General features: G+C 43.5%; 1 protein-coding gene across 1 annotated transcript in view; it reads right to left on the minus strand.

Moving 5' to 3' along the window:
• LOC126428132 (proliferation-associated protein 2G4) overlaps positions 1-24,544 on the minus strand; it is a 61,690-nt gene that overhangs the window by 28,704 nt on the left and 8,442 nt on the right. The window contains exon 5 of the mRNA XM_050090035.1: positions 10,665-10,886. Coding sequence (XP_049945992.1) covers positions 10,665-10,886 — 222 coding nt within the window. The remainder of the gene's footprint in view (positions 1-10,664; positions 10,887-24,544) is intronic.

Genomic DNA, 24,544 nt, shown 5'->3' on the forward strand with positions numbered 1-24,544 from the left:
AGATTGACTGACTGATTAATTGAAAGGGCTTTTGGGATAAACAGCGAGGTCATCAGTCCCGCGACTCCGAATTGAGTCACAGAAGAAAGAGGGTCTGCTAAAAGTAGACGGATCCAGTCAAGGGACTCAAATTATAAAATAATGATCATTAAACACACACAGTAAAGGCATAAAAGGTGAGACCAAATAAAATTAAAAAATAAAATAATAAAAAAAAACTGGTAAAAAGGGAGGCAGTCATGGAGCCACAGACCGAGAAGATTAAAATAAGTCCCAACCACAACCACCCTGCCCCTGCTCCAAGACTAAAATAGAACCTTACATCTGGAAATAATAACCACTTTCATGGAGGGAACTCAGGACCAGTTCAACCATCCATGAATCGTCTGCTAATATTAAATTTAAGGAATCGGGAAGGCTATACTTAACATGAGGAACCGAAAGAAGGGGACATTCTACCAATATGTGAAATATCGTCAGTCTGGCTCCACAACCACATTGTAGGGGTGGGTCGTTACGTAGGAGGAAACAATGGGTGAGCTGGGTATGATCAATGCTTAAAACAGTGGACTCCTTCTGAGACGAGTGGAAGGAAGAGCACTAAACTGCAGTAGACTCCTTGACTGTGCGGAGTTTATAACTATGAGCAGTGGCGCTCCACATAGTATTCCACTTTTGGGCAAACTGAGATCTGACATAGATCCACATATCTGCAGCTGGAATCATGAAAGGAAATGCGGGTTAATTATCTGCTTCTCTAGCAAACAGTTAGCCAGTTCATTCCCTGGGATGCCCACATGACTTGAGACCCAGAGAAAGATGTCTGAACAGGCGGCACACACTCAAGGGCAGAGAGGTGGTCATGGATAGCAGAGACCAAAGGGCGACGAGATTACCATCGGTCAACAGCCTGCATGCTGCTCATTTTGTCTGAACAAATCAAAATGCTGTGGATGGAGGTCCAAGAAACAGAAACAAGGGCCCTGTGAATGACCAGAAGCTTTGCTGTGAACACACTACATGATCCCGGCAGTAAACAGTGTTCGAAGCCAGTAGGAAAGTGAAAGTGTATCCCACATTATCAACTGTCTTAGAACCAGCAGAGTAAAAGACGGTGGCACCCTGGAACTCTGCAAGGATGGTACAAGACGCCGGTAAACCACAGGAGTGTCAGAGACCTTAGGACCCTGGAATAGATCAGTTCTATAATCTCTAGCCTAAGCACCATCCTGGTGGGGTATGAGGAGACACGGAGAGAAGTCCAGTGACTGGAGATGGAGATCCCGACATAGGTAAGTGAGACGCATGCCCGCCGGCAATCCCACCTTTGGGCAGGTGTTAGGAGTAAGACATCCCTCATTGGCGAAGAACACAGGGTACACAGGATGGTCAGGGAATGGGCGAATGGCAACTGCATAAGAAACAAGGAGCTGGCTCCGTTGGATGTGTAGAGAGGGAATACCTGCTTCTGTGAGGAGACTATCAATAGGACTAGTGCAAAAGGCACCAATAACCAGATGCACCCCACAATGATCGACAGCATCAAGGAGTTTCAAAGTGGAAGGAGCTGCTGAGCCATAAACATGACTACCATAATCTAGTCTGGACAAGACCAGAGCACGGTAAGGATGGAGAAGAGTGGAATGGTCTGCACTCCAAGATGTGTGGGCCAGGAGGCAGAGAGCATTAAGCTTCCGCATACATATAGTCTTCCGATGGCGAATATAGGGCAGTCTTGTGAGCTTGTTATCAAAAATAAGGCCCAAGAAACAGGAAAACTTGAAGCCATGGGCAGTGGCCCACCCACATAGAGGCCTGTCAGATGGTGCCTTGGAGCTTGCACTCAGCAGATGGCTACAAGCCATGCCATACACCTTATGTAGGTCAAAGATGACTGCAAGAAGGTGCCGGCAATGAATAAAAGCCTGTTGGATGGCTCATTCCATTCAGAGTAAATGGTAAATTGGAAATCACCCTGTGTGGAAGGCACACTGATATGGGGACAAAAGACCCAGAGATTCGAGTACCCAGCATAATCTGAAGCTGACCATCCTTTCGAGCAGTTTACAAAGTATGTTTGTCAGGCTAATTGGGCGGGTTTTCCTGGGCTAAAGGACGGGGATAATTATACTGTCTCGCCATTGTGACGGAAAAGCACCCGTGAGCCAAATGTGGTTGAAGAACCTGAGGAGCTGTTGCCTCTGGAGAACATCCAACTGTTGGATCATCTGGTTGTGGATGGAATTAAGGCCTGGGGCTGTGTCTCGTAAAGAGCTAAGATCCTGCACCAATTCCCATTCAGTGAAGGGTGCATTATAGGGCTAAACGTGGTGCGGGATCAAATAGATGGGGGTCTGTTCAACTCTGTTTCTGCCGGAGAAAGGTAGTAGGATAGGAAGAGGACGACTGTGCCGTCGCAAAGTGTGTCGTGAGGTGTTCTGCGAGGACCAATGGATCGGTGCACAGAGCACCTTGGAAGGTTCAGACCTAGGACAGTTGACTGTTGCTGGTGGCTCAAAAGGTTACAGAGCTTGGACCAAACCTGCTATGAAGAGGCATATGTCCCTAGACAGGAAAAATAGCACTCTCAGCATTCCTTTTTACTCCGCTTAATAAGGTAAAGGGCCATAGCACGGACACACTTAAAAGTGAGGAGATTGGCCTGTGAAGGATGTTGCTTAAATCGTTGCAGCACCTGTTGGCGGTCCTGGACAGTGACTGCGACACCCTCGTTCCACCACGGTACCGGTCGATGACGAGTGGGACCTGTGGACAGGGGGACAGCAGTGCCAGCAGCATGAAGAATAGTGGCAGAGATGCCTTGCACAGCTACATCAGTATAATTTGAGAGGGAGGTGTCAAAGTTCACAGCAGATGTATGTAAAGGCCAACTGGCCCTGCAGAATGCACAATGTGGAGGCCTGTCTGCCTGGCGGCAACAGGGGAATGATAGAATCACCAGAAAATGGTCACTGTCACAAAGATCATCACGGGGTGACCAATGTAGGGAAGCCACGAGGGCAGGGGAGAAGATCGTGAGACTGATAGCAGAGAAGGCGCCATGAGCAGTAGCACTGAAGTGGGGAGGAGAACCATCATTGAGGAGACAGATCGAGTTCTGTGACAAGTTGGTCAATTAGGATACCCCTTCCCATTGAAGTGACATTCTCCCCCCCCCCCCCCTCGGATTCCGGGCACTGAAGTCCCCAAGGAGGAGAAATGGGGATGTGACTTGCTGGATTAAGATAGACAGTGCAACGTAAGAAAGTGGCCTACTTGGAGGGAGGTATATATTGCAGATGGTGATTGCCGGAGTCGTTTGCACTCTAACCACTATCGCTTCCAAGTTGGTACATAGGGGGATCCAGTCACTAATGACATTGGAGCGAACCGAAGTGCAGACTCCACCAGATACTACTCCAGGGCCAGCACAGTTACGACAGAACGCCCTATATCCACAAAATGTTGGACAATGGTTATCAGGGAGATGCATTTCTTGAAAAACAAGACAACACAGAACAGGAGACAAGACGCATTTCTGGTATGTGATGGTAGTATCCGTTGCAATTCCACTGAATGATCGTGTGACAAGAGTCCAAGGTAGTCATGAAGAATCCGAGGAGTAGGTCAGATCACTCTGTAGTCATCACCAGCAAGGAAAGGGGTGACATCCGTAAATGTAAGGCTCAGGTTGCGAGGGGGGAGATGGTACTTCCAGGGGCACCAGGGGTGCCTTTTCTTGGGATTTATGTTTCATCTTCTTCTTCTTCTTCTTCTAATGTAGATGAGGGCAGGGCACAGGAGGAATACAGGCTTCTGCAGTCTTTCTGATGGGAGGTCGTGCACAGGAGGGGGCGGGAGAGTGGAACAGGATGAGGGGGAGGAGGAAATGAAGTAACAGAGGCAAAAGTTGAAGACAGTAACACTGGATGGAGTATCTCATACTTTTGGCGAGCCTCAGCACCCAGGGACTTGTATTCTTCCATCTACTTTTCTCTTTTGTAAGTCAGGCAATCCAGCGAGCGAGGGGAGTGGTGGTCAGCACAATTGACACACACAGGTGGCGGAACATGGGGGCTTCCCTCATGGAGTGGGTGCCCACAGTCACCACACAAAGGGTCCGCCGCACAGTGGGAAGACATATGCCTAAAAACGCATGCACCGAAAGCACCGCATAGGTGGAGGGACGTAGGGCTTCACATCACATCTGTAGCACATAATGTTGACCTTCTCTGGGAGGGTATCCCCCTCGAAAGCCAGAATGAAGGAGACAGTATCAGTGCGGTTGTCTTTGCAACCCTACTGCTACATCTAACAAAATTAGCACCATGCTGCTCCACAATAGACCGGACTTCCTAATCAATTTGCAGGATGAGGTCCCCTGGAACATATTCAGAGATTGGTGAGAAGTGATAGACTCTGGGACATTGCCAAGATAATCACAGGCACGAAGAGCTGCGGATTGGGTAGCAGAAGCAGCTTTGATCAACAGGGAGCCCGACCACATCTTACTAGAAGATTCCACTTCACCAAACTTTTCTTCTATATTTTCCACGAAAAACAATGGCTTTGTGGCAGTGAATGTGACCCCTCTGTCCTAGTACAGACGAGGCAACAGGAAAAGGGTTTCATCCCAAGATGGTGAACCTGGCCCTCCTCCCATGGTGTAGCCAGGAAAGGGAAGGCTGCTGGGTCATACGAAGCAGCATTCAATTATCCTTCACCATTCGAAGAGATAGCCATTGGAAAACGGCCAGATTTTTGCAGCTCGGTATGCTTCATACACTAAGCATCCACCCCAATACCACCCACTCCGACCAGGGGCTCTCCCCTGGGAGACACCCAGCCACAGCAAGGGCCATCTGGCATGGTGGCTGTTGCTGGGAGTTTGAGGCTCCAAGGAAACGAGCAACCACTCCTTCGCATACATGGGGAGGGAACAGCTCAGATATCAGTAATGTGATCCCTGTGTTGTCAGGGGGGCTCAGCCATATGGGTACATAACAGCCCCACCACACGGACTGGCTACACGTGCTGGTGACCTAGCAGGGTGGAAGGAGGCTACAGTGGGGAAGGGAGAGGAGAAGGAAGGGGGAGAGGAATCCACACTGTAGATGCTATGGAGGGAGTTCTTCACCATATGGCTTCCACTAAAAACAGGAGATTTTGGAGTTGAGGTCAAACCTCAAGTGGCGACCTAATTGCCAAAAAGAATTGAAAAACAGGCAAAAGGAACAAAATTGCAACCATTACAGGAAGCCAGGTAGATAGCCAGGTCGACATAAATCAGAACACCGAGAAAAGGGAAGGAGGGGGCACAACAGGGAAGGAGCGAGGAGAGGGAAGGACAGCAGGGTGAAGGAAATGCAGCCAGGGAAAGAAGAATTGGCAGCAATAGCTCCAGGCCCCATGTGTGACACGCACGAACTTACAAAAGAAATGTGGGGAAGGGGTGGAGAGGGGGAGGAAGTAATTTATAGAGATTCAATTTGTGGCTTTTGTTTAGATTACAATGTATTATTAGATTATTATCAACGTTGTTGAAAGCGTATCCCATGTCGATAAATGTGAATAGCTATGGCAGATTTACTGGGAGTGTTATACATGAATGCATTTGTGTGTTCCTTAAAATCGATTTTCGGAGGTTCATCTAGTCTGGATTTTACGTTCACTGGCAGTATATTAGGTAATTTATTGCTAGTGTAAAGGGAACTCTTACATTGTCGTCTCAACATATTACCAATTTCCTCTTAAAATTGTCCTTGTGGCTGTTTGTTCCTTTTCTAACTATTGGACATTTTGCCTGTGCACACAGGTTTAAAACAATTTACAATTTCTATCTGTATAATTATTCTAAGGTCAGTTTGAAACATTTCACTGCTTAATGGCATTCTGCAAGATGTGTGTAACATGAATTTACATGTTGCTAATTTGTGTGTGTGTGTGATGGTGGCATGAAGAAGAATAGATATTTATGTCCACAACTGCAGGTTTACTGTAAATGTTAAGTGCACATTCACAGTTTTTTTTGGGGATGGTGAGGTAAAGGAAGTCTGCTGAATTCTGGTATTCACATTCACATGTGAACTGAATGTTCTTGTGCATGCTGTTGAAAACACAAATTAGTATGCCTACATATTGCTTTTGGGTAAAATAACTGAGTATTGGGCTGGGTCATTGCAAATTGCTAAAACAGCTGAACTGTCAATGTTTCCACCTATTTTCTGCGGTCCTCTTAAGGGCGGTTCACTACAGCGAACAACTGATTGCAAAATTTCTCCTAATGCTTCCTGACTGGGATTGTCTGTCTCATTGATGTATTTTTTCTATGTTTTTCTCGTATTAACATTAGTAAATAATTATTCCCCACTGTGGACATATCAGAACACTGCAAGTGTTGAAACTAAAGGTAAGCTACATTGAAATGGCTCCAACCATTCGCTTTTTAGGCATTTATTTTTCCATGACTACATTTCAAGATGCTTGGCACCTAACATTCAGATTTTTATATTTATTTATACCATGAACACTGTTCCTCTGCTAATGGTGTTGTAGAATTTTGTTATTGAAGTTTTTAAGACACTACTGCAAATCGTCGCAAGTAAAGTAACAGCCTTCACAACACACAGATGAATGTAAACATCTGAGGATGGGGTGAACTTACTCTCAAAAACTTGAGTTTTGAGGCAAAATTTGTTGTCATGGCATGTCGAGAAACGAATGCCATCACATGGGTGTGTTTTCCTATCAACATTGACGTCACAGGCGCCATAATTTTGACTTTGTGCACTCCGAGCACATCTATCGCATCATGTGATGAGCCAACCCGCAAACCTAATAAAGTATGTGAAACAGGCCACTGGGTCTTGGTGACCCGGTTTATGGTTATTCAGTGCTTTGCTGTCTTTACAGAGCAATGAAATGCTTCAACCTGACATTGGAATAATTAAACAAGTAACAGCTACAAATGGTTTACGAACAACAATCGTACAGACACCAGGACAATATGCATTTCTTATTGTGGTGCCAGTTCACAGAACACTGGGAATGTACTGAGACCACATAATGTAAGAGTTACTTTTTCCACCAGCAATAAATTATGTAATAGACTGCAAAAGTCAATTTTCCTTGTGTGTCCAGGACAGTACGGATGCCAGACTGGATAAAGCTTCCAAGTTAGATACACACACACACACACACACACACACACACACACACACACACACACACACACACACACACAGAGAGAGAGAGAGAGAGAGAGAGAGAGAGAGAGAGAGAGAGAGAGAGAGAGAGAGAACATTTATGTACAACACTCCCAATAATCTGCCAAAGCTCCTCACAATGATATAGGATATGTTTATGCCAACGTAGATGATAATCTAATAATACTTCATAACTAAACGAAGGCCACAAATTGAACCTCAATGACAAAATTTTTATCCACAACAGAAAACGTGGAGAGAACTATTCAATGGAAAAGGTGAAACAGTGCCAATGAACTGTGGAACTCGGTAATGCACAGTAATTTTTATTGCCATTTATGTTTCTATTGACTTAAAACGTGGAAAAAAACTCACAGATCACCAAGCAGAAACTTCAACAAATAAATACACTGAGATGTTTGTTTAGGGCTTTTTAAATTATTTACATTTTTTTGCAATATGATATTCTTAATCAAAAAGGTTGCAAAGATTTAAACACTTACCTACATTGTGTGTGTCCAGTTTAACGATATAAGCTGATATATGTGCTATTTGATTACCAGGCACTATTTCTACATCTTACATCTGTCCATTTTCTAAACTGTTTATGTTGTTTCACGTTTGTGCACCATCTAAAGATGCGAATCTATATTTACAGCAACCATAAGGATTCTTACTGATGGAGCACCCTGCAAGTAGCTTTAACGTTGTTTAAAATTCATATTTCCAGTGCAGTATTATTTTAACAAATGCAATTTGTGTCTTATTTGCAGTGAAATGAAACTCAGAAATGGAAACTGGCCACACCCAGCAAACAAAAATGTAATAATGTAATTCACTGATTGACCTGAAGATGGGAGTGTAAGCCCTCAAAAACGTGTCGTGGAAGTAAATGAAAATGACTGATAGAGATTATTGGTTTAAATTATCCTTTGTGTCATAAGCGGTCACTGTTTTCTAACCATGGTCCAACATGGATGACAAAGACAATATACATTAACCAGATTATTACAGGAGACAAAAATTTAATTTTATGAGGAAATTGAATTTGATAGTCAGAAAAATAGGAGAGAATAATTGCTGAATACCGACTGCAGAAAAGAATGAATGCAAAAACTGTCCTATAGAATTTTACACAGCACATCATTTAATCATTGTTAACACTTAGTTTAAATGCATTAAAGGTGGGTCTAAACAGCGAAGAAACCTGGCGACACCAGAACGTTTCAGATTATAAAATGTTAAGACGGATACTAAAAACAGATTTAAAATTGCTGAATAGTTCCAGGGTGCCATATGTTGACTGACCATATTTTATCAGTCCTGACCTGCACATTAAACTAAAGAAATTGCAGGAAAAGGGATAGAAATTTTAGGACATGACACTGCGTAAATTAAAAGACTCGGATTGTTGAAAACTTCAAAGGGAGCATAACACAATGACTAACAAACAGGGGAAAGGAATAAAACATAAGATGAATGGATAGCCTTAAGAGATGAAACAGAGGAGAGAACAGACCATGCAACAGATTAAAATACAAGGCCCACTGGCACCCCTTTGATAAACATGAGATGTGGAATTTAATTGACTAAATGTAAAAATATAAAAATGGAGCAGGCAAATGGGAACACAGTCATCTAAAACTGACAAAGTTTCAAACAGCAAAGCTAAAGTGGTCAAAGTATAAATGAAAATCTGTAGTAGCACCTACGATTTTGGAAAAGATAGGTGTGGAAAAACAAACTTTTGAAGAAAATAGAAGCAGTTACAAAATTGATGAAGAAGTACTTAGAAAAGAGGGAAGGCTGAAAGGAACATAGAGAACGGCTATACAGGGGAAATAAACTTAAAGACAATATTATGGAAAGGAAACAGAAGAACATGAAAATGAGATGGGAGAAATGATACTGTGAATATAATTTGACAGGGCACTGGTAGACCTTAATCCAGAAAAACACACATGGAGCAGATAACATTCCCTCTCAGTTACCGAGACCCTTGGGACAGTGAGCGATAACTAAACTATTCCACCTCATATGCAAAATACAATCTGGTTTCAGAAATAACATAGTAATTGTAACTCCACAGACGGCAGGTCCCGACAAGTGAATAATGCCAAATAACCAGCTTAAGATACCATGGTCATGATATACTGGCATATTGTTTACAGAGAAATGGAAAAACTGGTGAAAAGCAAACCTAAGAGGACATCAGTTCGGGTTCTCGAGTAATGTATGAACACTCAAGTCACTATTGGTCTTCCAATTTATCTTATAAAACAGGTTAAAGAAAGAGAAACCAACAATGTGGCCTTTGTAGAATTACAGAAAGCCTGTGACAATGCCAAATGGTATATTCCATTCAAAGTTCAGAGGGTAGGAGGGATAAAATAATGGAAACAAATGGTTGTAACTTGTACAGAAGGCAGAATGCCGTTATAAGACTATGAAAATTAACCCTCCATCCATGGATGACACACAGGTGTGTGTTCAACTCTTTCCATTACAATTCCGCAGGACATGCTGTTATCGTGCGGGATATAATTTCTGAACCGTATATATCTCTAAAATAGACATTTTCCCATCTGATCTTCTCCTGTTCCTCTGGAATGTTGGGAGTGTGCTTTACACTCACTCACTCACACATCAGTCTTTTAACTGTTTTCATGAGCTTGTGTATTGAACCTTGCTTTAAGTTACACCACACTCAGAAAAATTATCAGTAAAAATCTTCTTCGTAGCCCTGAACACGATTTCACACTTCCTACATCATGTAAACTAAATTTCAATTAAAAATTCCTTTTAAATTCAGTTTTTTGCTATAATACAATCCTTATAATTATTCAAATTACTGAATAAAATTGGTCTACAATTATATACAGAAAAATTACCCACAGTTGGAATGTTAAAAGATAGTAGCAGTTGAGAAGGGAGTGAGACAGGGTTGTAGTCGCATCATTGATAAAATTCAATTTGCACAGTGCATAAGTTCTGGTGGACACCAAAGAGAAATTTGGGAAGGCAAAGTACAGGAAGAAAAAATAAAAACTTCTGAGAATTGCCAATGACTTTCCTCTATCACATACGGCATAGGACATACGTCAGTTGAATGGAATGGATAGCACCTTGAAAATTAAATAAAACATCATGAAGTGTAGTCAATTAAATCAGGTAATGCTGATGGGGTTGGGATGGTACATGGGACCAAATTTTACACGAGGCACTATTTCGGGAGCAAATCAACTGATGATGGGTGAAACAGAGAGGATATAACATACCGACTGGCAGCAGCAAGAAAAATGTTTCTGAAGAAGAGAAATTTGTTAACACTCAATACAAATTTAAGTGTTGGGAAGTCATTCCTGAACGTATTTGTATGGAGCGTAGCGTTGCATGGCTGGCACAGAGATGTGGAGAGAGTCTACAGATTGAAGGTCGTAACATCAAATTAATACTCACTATTCCTTCCCCTGTACTAACGAGCACGTCCATTGCATAAACTTCGTGTGTAGCAAACTCAAATTTCTCCTGCTCTTTCTTCTGCGCATCATTTGGATTCTGTATTATCGTCTTCTCACCATCGATTTTAAACTGCTTTAACTGATGGCTCAGCATGCCCTCAATTGGTTTGCACTTGTATGCCTCACACACCTTCTGCACAGCATCTGTTACAGCAAATGTCTGGAACAGGTTACATACAATATATACAAAGACACTTGTTTTATAAAAGGAATAGACAAGATATAAATCAAACAATATTAACCTCTACCAAGTACGAATAAGCAGTGGCTAACTGCAATTGAATACATTGTTTACACTTGACTACAGGTTAACAATGTGCAGAAAAACACAATGTACAGATATGATATTGTTCTAATGTTCTTGTGGACACTACAGCAACTACTACGTGCATGCAAACAACAGTTGCACAAACAATGCGTGTGATCCATTCTCACTGTCTTCCAGGGACGATACGGTTGTGCAAAGGTTGGGCAAAAATATGGAAACACTGCAAGAAATGCATACTTGAACATTAATGCAGGTGCTAGCCAAGCCTGCATGTTGCGTTGTCTTACTGGACCACGAACAACACCTCTGCAATGTTCTCATTACATTCCAAAATTGCAAGTGGATTATGTCACAGCTGAGTGAATTCCAAACACATTTTTGGTGCTCACATGATGGATGCTTCTGTAGCCAAAGTAGCTAAGTGTGGTATTTCAAGAAGCACCTTATCTAAGATCTATACCACATACAGGGGAAAAAAAAACATTATCTGTCAAGTCACAATACAGGTGCAAGTGTACAATGAGTGATCGTAAAAGATCATCAATGAAGATGACAGACAAAAAATAAGTTGACGACAGTTGCAGAAATTACTACAGAACAATGTCACATTCGCAAACCCTGTCAGCACCAAAACATGAAGAAAGCTCCAGAAGCAAGGAACTGCAGGGCAAGCTGGAATTCCAAAACCACTGATCAGTGATGCATATACCCATGACACAAAAATGTGGTGCCGAAACTGTAAAACCTGGACTATGGGAGAACAATTTGATCAGATGCGTCTAATTTCACACAGTTTCAAATTCTTGTCACGTTTATGATTCGAGAGCAGGGTGGGCTCTGGTGGCGATTTGGGCAGCTGTATTGTGGTATTGTATAAGCACCACTAGCACACTCTGCAAGGTCACATTACTGCCAAGGATTATGTGACCATTCTGGCTGATCAGTTCCATATCATTGCACAGTGTTTATTCCCAATGGTGATGGTGTGTTCTCAGACAACAGGGCCCTGTTCATACAGCCTGCACCGGCCAGGACTGGTTTTGTGAGCACGAGGATGACTTGTCGTATGTCCCCTGGCCACTTGTCACCAGATACCAATTTTATTGAGCCTCCGTGGTCTACTTTGGAGAGAAGGCTGCACAGCTGCTATCCACCTCCACCATCGTCACCTGAACTTGTCACTATTTTGCAGAAATAAAGGTATTGGATTCCCTTGACAACTCTGCAGGGCCTGTATTTATCTACTCCACGACTACAGCAAGCCGTCTTTAATGCCGGCCATTGTCGTATCCTATGTATGTCATGGTAATGTGTTTTTTGACGTTTCCATATTTTATTCCACCCCCTGGCATTTTTACACTGTCAAATACTCTATAACATTTTGATTAGTTTGGTGCTGATAGGGCCAAGGAGTTAAGGGAGTAACAGTAGGGGCATCTGTCCTTCACTTATGGTACAGTCCACTTGGCGTGAGCGGTGATATCCAGAAATTTGGTCAAATTGTGATAGTGTATAGAAGTAGAAGAAACTGAGGAACTGAAAGCAATCTTGATGCTAGAAATTAGAAATAATTGAATGAGAGGCAGGAATGTACTGACCGGGCCAATCTGCAGGCCAGAGAATTTTCGAGGCACCCCCCGCACTCATCTGTGGCAAGAAGAACCCCCCCCCCCCCCCCCCATCCCAAACTCCTGCAACTTGCTACAAAAGTAAAACAATAAAGGAATGAATACTGTAACACCTATTCAGGAGATCCGTAACAGTAAAAAGGTTAAAAATGCAAAGATCATCAGTGGGACTGACAACAGTAAAATAAGGTAACTAAGTGGGTGGACCTATGTTGACAAGGACGAAGTAAGGGGATTGGAGCTCTATTTCCCACATGTTCAACTGAAAGTATTGAAAATGGGAATAGAATGCTCCCTCTCAGAGGTGGTCTAAAAACCTGTTCAACAGCTCTTATCGTCAACTAGTATCAAGTACAATGAATCAACTTTAACTCGACTGTTATAAGCGGAGCCACTCCTAAAAAAGCAGCTGTGTGACAGAAAACAGGGCTAAATGCATCTACAAGCAATTAGAAACAGAGACAAAGGGATGACCATAGCAACTGGCAGAGAAGGTAGGTTCATGATCCCCACTCCCATTCATTCACAGCAGTATGCAGTGGTAGATTTCCCGACCAACATCACATACACAAGAGGTTTCAAAATTTAAATCTGAGAGTAAAACCTCAAATGAAGCTAAGAACCTGATCAACTGTCCATATGTCATCCTTCAACAGTATACAGAAATAACCTCTAAGACCGTGCTGGTGCAGAAAACCACAAGGAGGGAGCGGTCCACCAGGATGTTAGTTGCTGAGTAAACCACCACCACGACAATGAGGAGGTGGCTGATTAAATAAGACGAAACCATGGTTTAATCTGGTATGACCTATGCAGAGGCGACATGCAATGGTGGATTTCTTTCAGGAAGAACACAAGGAGTTCCATGCCGGAGTAGCCTCCTCAAAAGAAGTTTATCAGAGTTCATCAGATGATGTTCCATCTCTGAGTAAAAATGGAAATGTCGTGTGGCTAGGGCCTCCCGTCGGGTAGACCGTTCGCCTGGTGCAGGTCTTTCGATTTGACGCCACTTCGGCGACCTGAGTGAGGTAAGGGCTTATTTTCCAACTGTAAATCAGCACCTCAGATCGTCAAAGCAAACACTGAGGGAGTATTCATTTCTATAACTAACGGTTGGCCATTTATTGCCCAAAGATAAGACAACTAAGTAGTTAGTTTGACTTAGCTCAGACAAGTTTGTGAATAGCAGGTATTGCAGGGTGACATCAGTAATATTGATTAATAGTCTGGAGACCGCTCATTGAACCTACACAAACTAAAATGCAGTTGAGCGAGATCTCGTTAGTAGAACGAAGGACTTTTAATGGCTATCAGCTCCAAAAGTAGTTCTTAACTGGTAGGAGATGTAAAAGCATATCCCATCCATCCACAGTTTTAGAGCTGCCAGTGTTAATGACAGCAGCACCCTAATGCCACTGAAGAACGGAGAGGGTGAGATGCTGAAAGGTCACAAGGGTGACAAACTTTAGGTCTTAATTCATGGTCTGGGTATTAACCAGAGGGGGAGGGGAGAGGAGGGGAGGGGAGTACAACATGGGGAGCACATCCTGGCATTAGGCCAGTATTACACTATCAAATTTCTTTGTCAAAGAAATTTAATGGTGTAATAGGGAACTGTCAAATGTCGTCACATATTTGATCAAATCTAGGGCCTCGCTGTAGATTTGATCAAAGAAGTTGCTTGTCTGCTGTTCACTGCAATGTGACATGTTACCACGTTGAACGCTATTATCGCTGCAGCGTTCTGTCATCTTTAGTGTTTTTAAAACATTGCCGGTAAATACAATTGGTGAGTACCAATACTACAAAATTAATAGAGATGTATGAAGCTGATGAGGCACTTTACAATGTGAGGCACCCTGAATACAAAAATAAATTAAGAAGATTGGAGGCCTGACCTAACACAACCATCTCCTGTAGCAAGGAATCTGAGTGTTACAGTGAGCCTATCTTCTGCAGATACAGCAGTTCTTAAGCGAGTATTGTGCTTTGCGATATGAGGATACACTTCACTGAAAACAAACAGAAATGAATGCTCATCCATTCTTAAGTAACTGATGTATGGCTTGACGTCCTCCACTGTAAGACCACGTAACAAGTTTTGTTGAATGCTTTGATCGTGTTGCCGTAAAACTCATGGCTTCACGCAGGTACGTTTCCTTTTTTTTTCTTTTTTTTTCTCTCCCTTCTTCTCTTCCGCAAGTGCACACAGTGCAATTGTGGTACATGCAACTGCTGCTGTTAATAACAAGTTATTGTCGTCAGCCATCTTGAACTGACGAAAAATATGACGACAGTGTAATATCCCCATTTAGCACCACGTCAAAGATCTTTGTCAAATATATTTGACGAATATTTGATCACGTCTTTGATCAAATCTTTGACAAATAAATCTGATAGTGTAAAACCGGCCTTAGGCAGAGATCCTGGCAAATGGTTATCCTACTTGAAGGCGGGTGTTAGGCATTAATGACCCTTGTATACCTAACGGATTAGGAAATCGTTGGATGGTGACCGCGTTAAGTGATCAAGTGTCCGTACAGTCTGAAACTGAAAGAGGTACCAGGAGTACAATTATGAAATGCGGATTTCAAACATCACATGTAGCACCAATGTCATTTGTGCTATAAAGATTTGACACGGCAGCATTTTGTTGTGTCATCAATACATGACATATTGGAAAAAGAGTGTGCATAGTGTTGAGTTCAATATGTCAAAGTTTATACCGAACAAAGAACATTTGTAGACAGCATTAAATTTTGTTTCTATTTGAAGAAAACTGCTGCTGAATCATACAAATTACTTCAAGAAGTTTATGGAGAACATGCTCCATTGCAAGATACATATGCCCCATCGTTTCAGCCCTTCAAAAACGATGCCTTCAATGTTGTAAACAAGGAACGAGAAAAAACACCAAAAAAATAAGAAGACGTAGAATTGGAAGCATTGTTGAATGAAGATGGTTCACAAACACAAAAACAACTCACCAAACAGTTTAGCATTAGTCAACAAGCTGTTTTCAATCAGCTACGAGAGATGGGAAAGATTCACAAGACCAGTAGATGGGACCACAAGAGGTGAACGACAGGCATATCGAGAAGTACAAAAATGCACATGAGATTTTGCTTGCTCGATACAAAAGGATGTCATAATTGTATTGTATAGTAACAGGGAATGAAAAGTGGATTTATTTTGAGAATCCTAATAACAAAAAATCATGGATAGATCTAGGCACACCATCCAGATCTACCACAAGACCTAATCATTTTGGAAGAAAGACGATGCTCTGTGTTTGGTGGGACCAGAGGGGCATGATCTATTATGAGCTGTCAAAACCTAGTGAAACAGTTAATACTAAATATTACCAACAACAGTTGACCGAGTTGAACCAGTCGCTGCTTGAAGAAAGGTTACAATACCGAAGGACTCAACACGAAGTCATTTTTCTTTGTAACAATGCTCCTTCACATACACCAAAACCAGTTTGCGACACTTTAGGTGGACTCAACTAAGAAGTTCTACCCCATGCAGCTTACTCACCAGAGTTGGCTCCTTCCGATTACCATTTGCTTGCAGTGGTGGGTCATGCACTTGCTGAGCAGCTCTTCAGTTAGTATGAAGATGTGAAAAATGGCTCGATGAATGGTTTGCAGCAAAAGGGGAAAATTTTTGCTGGTGTAGCATTCACAAATTGCCCGAAATACAGGAAAAATGTATAACAAACAAGGGAGCATACTTTGTATAAAGTACTATTTATCAGTCTTCTGAATTAAACACCTTTTTTAGACAAAAAGTCTACATTTCTTCGTTTTACACTTTGGCAAGGAGACTGCCTGCTTAACTAGTCCAGAAGGCACTAATGGCCACTATTACTCCACAATGATGGCCTAGGTCCAATAACTTTAAGGCCAGAGAAGCTGGCAACCATAGACCAGTCAGGATGAGACCAGGGCCTTGTAAATTCAGAGTACTGTGATCCACAGCCCAAAATGTAGGGTCAAGGAAGCAGAGAAAGTTAAGCTTTTGCTTGGTGGGTAGAAAACTATCATGCCAGCTTTCTATCAATGGATAGAGCCAACAATCACGACTGTGCAACAACGTCCAAGCACTGGCTACAGAAATAGACTTCTGGGTCAGGATGGACCATCGCACAAGAGAAATGCACAACTGGTATTTCCAGGGGAAAATATTGGATGGGCGATTTGAAATTGGGTGAAATAAACAGTTCCAATGTCAGCACCCTTTCACAAGATAGTGGTATTAGTGAGAGAAAACTGGAAGGTACGGAACAGTGACCAAGTGGCGGATCTTCAGATTTCTCCTCGCAGCTGTCATTAAGCCAAGGCTACAGACAGAGCAGGTCCCAGAGACTTCACTCACATAAGGTAGCGAGAATGTGATGTCGCCATGTGGTGTCATATGCCTTTGGCAAGTCCAAGGTATTGACAATCGTCAAAAGCTGTCCATATAACAAAGTCCAGGCAAACCACATTATCAGGAGTGGAACGGCCTTGGCAAAAATCACTCTGAGAGGGAGCCAGAAGAGAGAGACTCATGGAGCCAACACAGCCATGCATTCGAGCAATTTGCAGAGAATATTGGTGGGGCAAACTGGGTGACAGCTGTCCATTTCTAGAAGGTGCTTACCCAGTTTCAGTACTAGGACGACGATGCTTTCTTGCTTCTGAGATGGGAACTCTCTCTCGCTCCAGATACGGTTGAAGATGGTAAGGGGATGACACTGACAATCCACAGATAGGTGTTGGAGCATTTGATTGTGGATGTGGTTTGGTCTTGGGGCTGTATCAGGGCAAAGAGCTAGGGCACTGAAGAATTCCCACACACTGAATGGACCATTGTATGGCTCTAAGTGGTGTGTATTGAAGAATACGTTCATTTGCTCTACCCACTGTTTGAGGACAAGGCAGACTGATAGTTCCCAGACACCTGAGCTTGAGCATAATGAAGAGCAACATGTTCAGCAACAGCATCCGAGTCACCGAAGACATCACTATTCTAGTAAACAGATACACCTGCAGGAAACTGGTATCAATAGAGGAGCCTGATCTTTGCCCAAAACTGCGAAGGAAGGGTACGTGGTCTGATGGTTGACATGTACCATTCCCAGCATTCTTGATTCCGTCATTTTATTAGGTGATGGACTGGGGCACAGAATGTTTAAAGAAAATGTGGTGCTCTGTCAACAGATTCTGCTTATTGCCTTGAAGAGCCATCTGTGATATCTGATGGCTTTGTCTATTTCCGGGGCCCACCAAGGCACTATCTTCAGACAGGAAGATACTGGAGAATAAGGGATCGCTATGTCAGTTGCCCAACAAAATGGCTCCTGTTTTACTCTGATCAGCTGTGTCAATATCTCCATTTAGTGGAAGTTAAAGCACCCTAAGTAAACATTGTTGAGAGCCAATCCGGGTGGGCAGCCACGGGAGTGACATGCAGACTGCAAAGTGGTCACTCCCATACACGCCATCACAGACACTCCAGTGAATGGATGGTAGAAGACCAGGGCTGCAAATGGAAAGATCAATGTCTGAGCAAGTTCTATGTGCCACACTGGAGTGTGTGGGGGCACCTGCATTCAAAAGACAAAGGTTGACATCCATCAGTAAGTTTGTGTGTCTACTATGACCAGTGACCACTGATCCACCTAACAAAGAGTTACCCACGATTAGGAAAAAGTGGAGGATATGGGAAACCAATGTACACAACACTTTCCGAGACATTTCACCACCAGGAAGAAGATACAACATTACAGATTGTAAAATCCTGAGATGCCATTATCTGAACAGCCCCAGTATCCAAAGTTGTATCAAGAAACAAGTTTGCTAGCCTACATAGAGTGCAGAACGTATGTGCAAACTCCACCCGACACCCTATCACAGTCAGCATGATTCTTGAAGTACCCCTGGTAGCCATGAAGGACAGGGGTCCACAGTGCTGGAGGCCAAGTTCCTTGAAGGGCAATGCAAAAGTGGGGAGGTACTTAAGAGATGATGTGGTTCAGCAAGATGTCGAAAAATAAAAAACAGCTACAATTCCTTAGGAGAATCATGCCGTCTGTGTACTGTGAATGCAAGAAGGGTCATCTGCTGCTACTGCTGCCACCACTGCCGCCACCAGTTGAGCCATTGTGGTATGAACACAGTTTCTAAGACACTTTTCTGTCATTTGATCTGGGGCCTCCAGGGCCACCAGCATCTCCATCTCGGTAACAGAAGAGGGATATGTAGAATCCGATAGTATGGGGCCACCAGAAACTCTTCCTTGGAAGACTTCTCTTTATCTTTCTTCTCCTAGGCGGTTTAGATGACTGGAGGACTTTTCTGAATTAGTTTCAGGGACTCATGAATATCGTGAGGCCCCACGATCAAGCAGCCTATGGCTCCTTCAGCCACTGGCTGGTATCCAGTTGCAGACATCAGAAACCTTGGAGGCTTGTGTCCAGAGGGACTGGCCTGAGAAATGAGAGAAGGGTGATGCGACTCCAGCTGGGGGATGGGGATCAATGTTCCTGGTGGGTGGCAAGCCATTGCTCCTGCAATGGGTGTGGGGAAGAAAGCAGAGGGAGCACCTGGACATTGCAGGCGAGGGTGGGGGGGGGGGGGCAGTGGCATGATCCAGCAGCCCTGAGGGCCGTCTATAATAGGAATAATGGGTGAGAATGCTGTTAGAGACTGCAACATCGTTGTAGCTGTAGCATACACTGCCGTCATCCATGTAGGGAGTACACTTTTTCTTGGCCTTTTGCTATGTTAATCTGTCCTGAATCTTATACTCTGTATTTTTTCCTCTCCCTCTGAAAGACATTGCAGTCTGATGGGCAGGGAGAATGGTGCTCTCCACCGCTGACACAGAATTGTGAGGGACACGAGAAACATTTGTGTGCAACAGTCATCCACAATCCCTACTGCCTGGGCTGGCATCTCAACTTGAAGAAATATGTCTGAATTTCACAGAACTTAAAGCACCACACAGGGGGAGAGGGACAAAGTTTCACACCACATTGGTGTATCACCACCTTGACCTTTTCAGGCAATGAATAGCCCTCGAACGCCAAGATGACACCAGTAGCAACCCTATTGTCCTCTGCCTCTCATGGACACAACAACCCAAACCATATTTAAAGTATTACGAGGAGAGATAGTCAGCGGAACATCACCGAGCTTGTCACAAGCTAGCAACACCCATAACTGGGCAGGGAATTAAGAAAACTTTCAAACAGGCCATGAAGACCCTACAATACCAGCTGATCATAATGTCTTCCTCTGCCCTTAGGTGTCACCAAGTGCAGATACACATTTGCATGTGGTCAGCACACTGTTCTCCCAGGTGTTGTCAGTTTTCATGACCAGTGTTGCTACTTCTCAGCCAAGTAGCTCCCCAACTGACCTTATGAGGGCTGACTGCACTCCACTTGCCAAGAGCACTCAGTAGACGTGGACAGTGACCCATCCAAGCACTAACCAAGCCAGACAGCACATAATTCCGGTGCCCTGATGGGAACCAGTATTTCCAATGCGTCAAGGCCACTAGTGCGCAGGGAATACTGTTTTAATCAAAACTAATCCACTGTTTAATTTTGGAGATTGCTAAAACTTCCCCAAATTTGTCCTCTATATCCTCCACAAATAATAATGGCTTTCTGGCTAAAAAAAAATAATAAAAAAGACCAGGTACAGGTGGGGAGGGGGGAATTTCTCCACTTGTCACTTAATCCTATCACCCATGGTATTTCCAGATTTCTAGGAAAGGAAACATTTTGGCATCATACCTATCTGCATTTAATAAGCCCTTATCTTCTGAAGAGACTGCTGGGACTGTGTGACCGCCAGTGGTAGAACGCTTCATCCACTTCATATGCAAGTCATCCACCACCACGGTGCCACCCACCCCAAATGGGGGCTCTCCCCATGGGTGCCACCCAACCTCAGCAATGGCTACCTGGCCAGAAATCTGCTGCTCAGAGTCCCATGCCCCAGTCACGATGGGCACATACTACTTGGCACACATGGGGAGTTTCCAGCTCAGGCACCACCACTGCGATCCCTGCGTGGCCAGTGAGCTACCATCATGCAGGTACTTCACACCCCACATACCAGAATAGGTACTGTGTTGGGTTTTGAACATACAATCTTATTAAAAAGAAAGCGTACAAAGGCACAAAGGTGGAACATATACCACATTGGGTAACCTTTCCTGCACAATTTGCACTTCCAAAAAATTTGGAAGAGTGATGTAAAGTCAAACCCATAAATGGGGACCTTGTACCGATTAATGAGCAAGTGTAAATAGCGCTGAAAGTGAAATGGGGAACTAGGTCTTAAATCGTGTACCAGGTCCGAGTGGGGGTTTGCACCAGGAAGACTATCCAATAGAAAGGTAGAGAGCAAAAGGGATAATGGAAGTATAGGCTTGCAGCACACAAAGGGAAGTAGTGCTGCAATAGTTGGAGCCTCATGTTCACTAAGCACATACTCGCAAAAGAGTTGTGGGCTCCCTGGAGGGTCCAGTGGGAGTGGAAGTACATATACAAACACAGATTCCAGGTCTGATAGTGTGGGACGCATCTCAGTCATCTCCCGAGTAGTCTTTTCCCAAGATTTCTTGTTTTTCTCATTACCTCCTTTAGAGGGTTGGTATTTTCTTAGGCTTATCCACTGTGTGGGTAAGAACTGAAGGAATGTGTAGTCCTGGAGCTCCTCCATCCATGGCTGGTGGCAGACCACTGGTCTGTGCATTCCTGTGGAGGGTCCTGTTACCAAAAGATATCAGAATGATGCTGCTTTCTGGCTACATGTTAGAGTCAAGACTCTCAAGAAGATTTTGCAGGAATCACATGAGGTGATGGCCTGTCCCCCATGAGCTAATTTACTTGTGCTACTATTGACGTAGAGGGTAGGCATGGATTAGGTACTCAAAGTACTGCTGATGACCTGTCTAGAGTATAGCAGTAGAGTAGTCACCATTTAGGCACCGTGATCAGAGGTGCGAAATATGGCTTCCATGATGTTAGACCACGTTTCTATTAGGAAGCAAAACCCACAACAACTACGATAAACACTTTGTTGTCAACCTTGTTTTGTGGTGAACCTCGACATACGCAGTAGACCCATTGCTTTTCCAAGTTTTCATGTAATCCCTCATCAGTCTATGGAAGTCAGTCCTGGAGAAACTTTAAATACTGTACTATGTTCACGCCCTTATAGGGCTTTACAGTAAAGGGTATGTAGGACTCTCTGCTTTAATTAAGACAGTATCACTTCGTAATACACTGAAGGAAGAGATTATCGACAAGAATATCAACTCACTAGATGTAAACGACCTGTAAGTCTGTGTGCAAAAAAAGAACAAAGGTAATAAGTTTTTGCAATTCACTTGATTTTGTTGTCTATGACATGGTCAAAGGGGGGGGGGGGGGGGGGGGGGGGGGGAAGTTCTTGTGGTGGTAACAGTCTGCATTACAAAAAGACACTGGTAGCTCCAATATGACACCAGAAAGAACATCTGACTTCTGTATCATGAGTATCCCCACAAGTTATCCGAAGACGGTGAGATTCATTTCAGATTTCCAGCTTCACACATGTACGGAGACAGGCCTTCCTTCTACTGTTAAGTGTGTGCTCTTGGGGGCAACTAACAGTTCATATCAGCTAGGAGGAAAACGAATTACAGAAATAGACTAGTAAACAGAAAATGATGTGAAAGTGAGAGTGTCATTGATCTGAGTGAGGACCAACCAAAATCATCTTAAATACTGTGAAATAATGGACTGAAGGCTACGTGTTATAAATTCGGAAAAAAAAAACACTCCACACGTAAGCAATAGCTGGAGTACTGAAGGTTTCACACAGAACACAAAAAATGTGGTGGGAGGAGATATGCATTGCACCATTTGGCAAGAATGATCTTTTCTGAATTACTTTTCAGAGTACATGTTCCACAGAGCACACTGAACAAAAGAATTATTATAAAACTAACTTGTTCAGGTAGAAAACTGTGAGGGCCTAGTTCCTTTTTAGATGAGTGCAAGCCTAACTGATGGCTTAAATTGCATGCCTGCAGTTTATTTTATGAAAATATCATGAGACTTTACTTTACTTTGCATTTCAAGGTATGCGAAAAGAAGGCCTTGCTTTTCATTGTGCAATCTGTGTGTTACTATGTCACTTAACCATTTATATTTAATTTCTTCAGCATGCTTAATAATTTTCCTGTGTTTACAATTAACTGATTTTTGGGACGTTAAACATTGTTCAACTAAACAGTAACATTTTTGTGACGTGCTTTGAGTGAGGAAAGTAACGTGAGCAGCTCCATGTTGATTTCCATGTTTCTGAAGCTGACGTGCCATAATGCCAGTTTCTGTACTTAAGTTGGTTGATTTGGCGTATAAAGGGACCAAACTACAGGGTCATCAGTGCCTTTTTCCTGATGCAAATAAGGCTCAAGGTAGACCACCACCCCAAGTACGTTTGGGAAAGTAAAAGGGAGAAAAGGAATGGGGAACCACACCTAAAGAGAAAACGAAAGGGACAAACAAATAATGGGGAAAATGTACACATTAAAAACATATAGAGATGTTCTTGACTGGCTGATCACTAGAATAAAAGAGGATGAACCAGCTACTCTGCAACATGCCACAATATCCACCACAAAAAGACAAGGCGAGCTGAATACATGTAGGAAAAAGACGGACACCAAGCCAAACAAACCCTTACATGGCACGATAGTAAGCCCCCTCACGAATAAAACATAAAACTAAATCTGTCGTTGAGGCATTGTTGCCCAACACCGTAGGTAGGGTGCTGGGAAGGTTAAAAATACACTGCACAACGGCTAAAACTGGACAGTCCAGCAAGATGTGGACGACAGTCATGTGGGAGTCACAGCGACACCGAGGTGGGTCCTCATGATGGAGGAGGTAATCATGTGTTAGTGACGTATGGCCGAAGTGGAGCCTGAAAAGGACAACAGATTCCCTGCGAGTTGCTTGCATGGATGACTGCCACACATTCAATGTCTCCTTAATATCAAATAGTTGGTGTACTCGGGGTGCGCCATTCAGTATCCCAGACTGCGAGAACTTTGCAACAGAAGAGCGATTGCAAATCAGTCTCCAGCGGGCCAATCTCAAGAGATGGTTTACTGGTGGCCTGTTTGGCCAGGTGGTCAGCAAGTTCATTGCCTGGTACCTCGACATGTCCTGGGGTCCAAATGAAGGTCACTGAGCTTACACTGTTGCAGAGGGCATAAAGAGTCTCCTGGATTGTCAGTACCACAGGATGTCTAGGGAAGCACTAGTCGAGAGCTTCTAGGCTGCTTAAGGAATCACTACAGATGGCGATTATGAGCAGATATGATCAACAAGAGCACGGCAGATGGCAACCAACTCTGCAGTGAAAACGCTGCAGCCATCCGGCAAGGAGCGCTGTCAGTATGGCTAATGTGAGCGTAGCCAACGACACCTTCGACCATTGATCCATCCGTGCAGATTATTTCTGAGCCATCAAACTCACTGAGCAGAGAGAGAAATTGCCAGTGGTGGGCCTCAGGTGGAACTGAGCCTTTGGAGCTTTGCAATAGGTCCAGCCGATGCCACGGCTGATGTATGGACCATGGAGGTGTATGGAAGCAGGCCCGCAGGAAAGGTGGTAAGGATTCCCAGTTCTGGGTCACCGTTGCAGGAGATTTTTTGCCATGTCAGGGAAAAGGAGATGGTAATTCGGATGGCAAGGCGAACTAAGTATCTGGGCGGTATAATTTGCGAGCAAGTTGCCACCAGAGCTGCAATGGAGGAATGCCAGCTTCCACAAGGAGTCTGTTCACAGGGCTCCATCGGAAGGCTACTATCACGAGGCAAACACCACAGTGGTGGATAGGGTCCAGCACACCCAGGGCAGA

Source organism: Schistocerca serialis, chromosome 12 (genome assembly GCF_023864345.2).
Source record: "Schistocerca serialis cubense isolate TAMUIC-IGC-003099 chromosome 12, iqSchSeri2.2, whole genome shotgun sequence".
Taxonomy (NCBI): Eukaryota; Metazoa; Arthropoda; class Insecta; order Orthoptera; family Acrididae; genus Schistocerca; species Schistocerca serialis.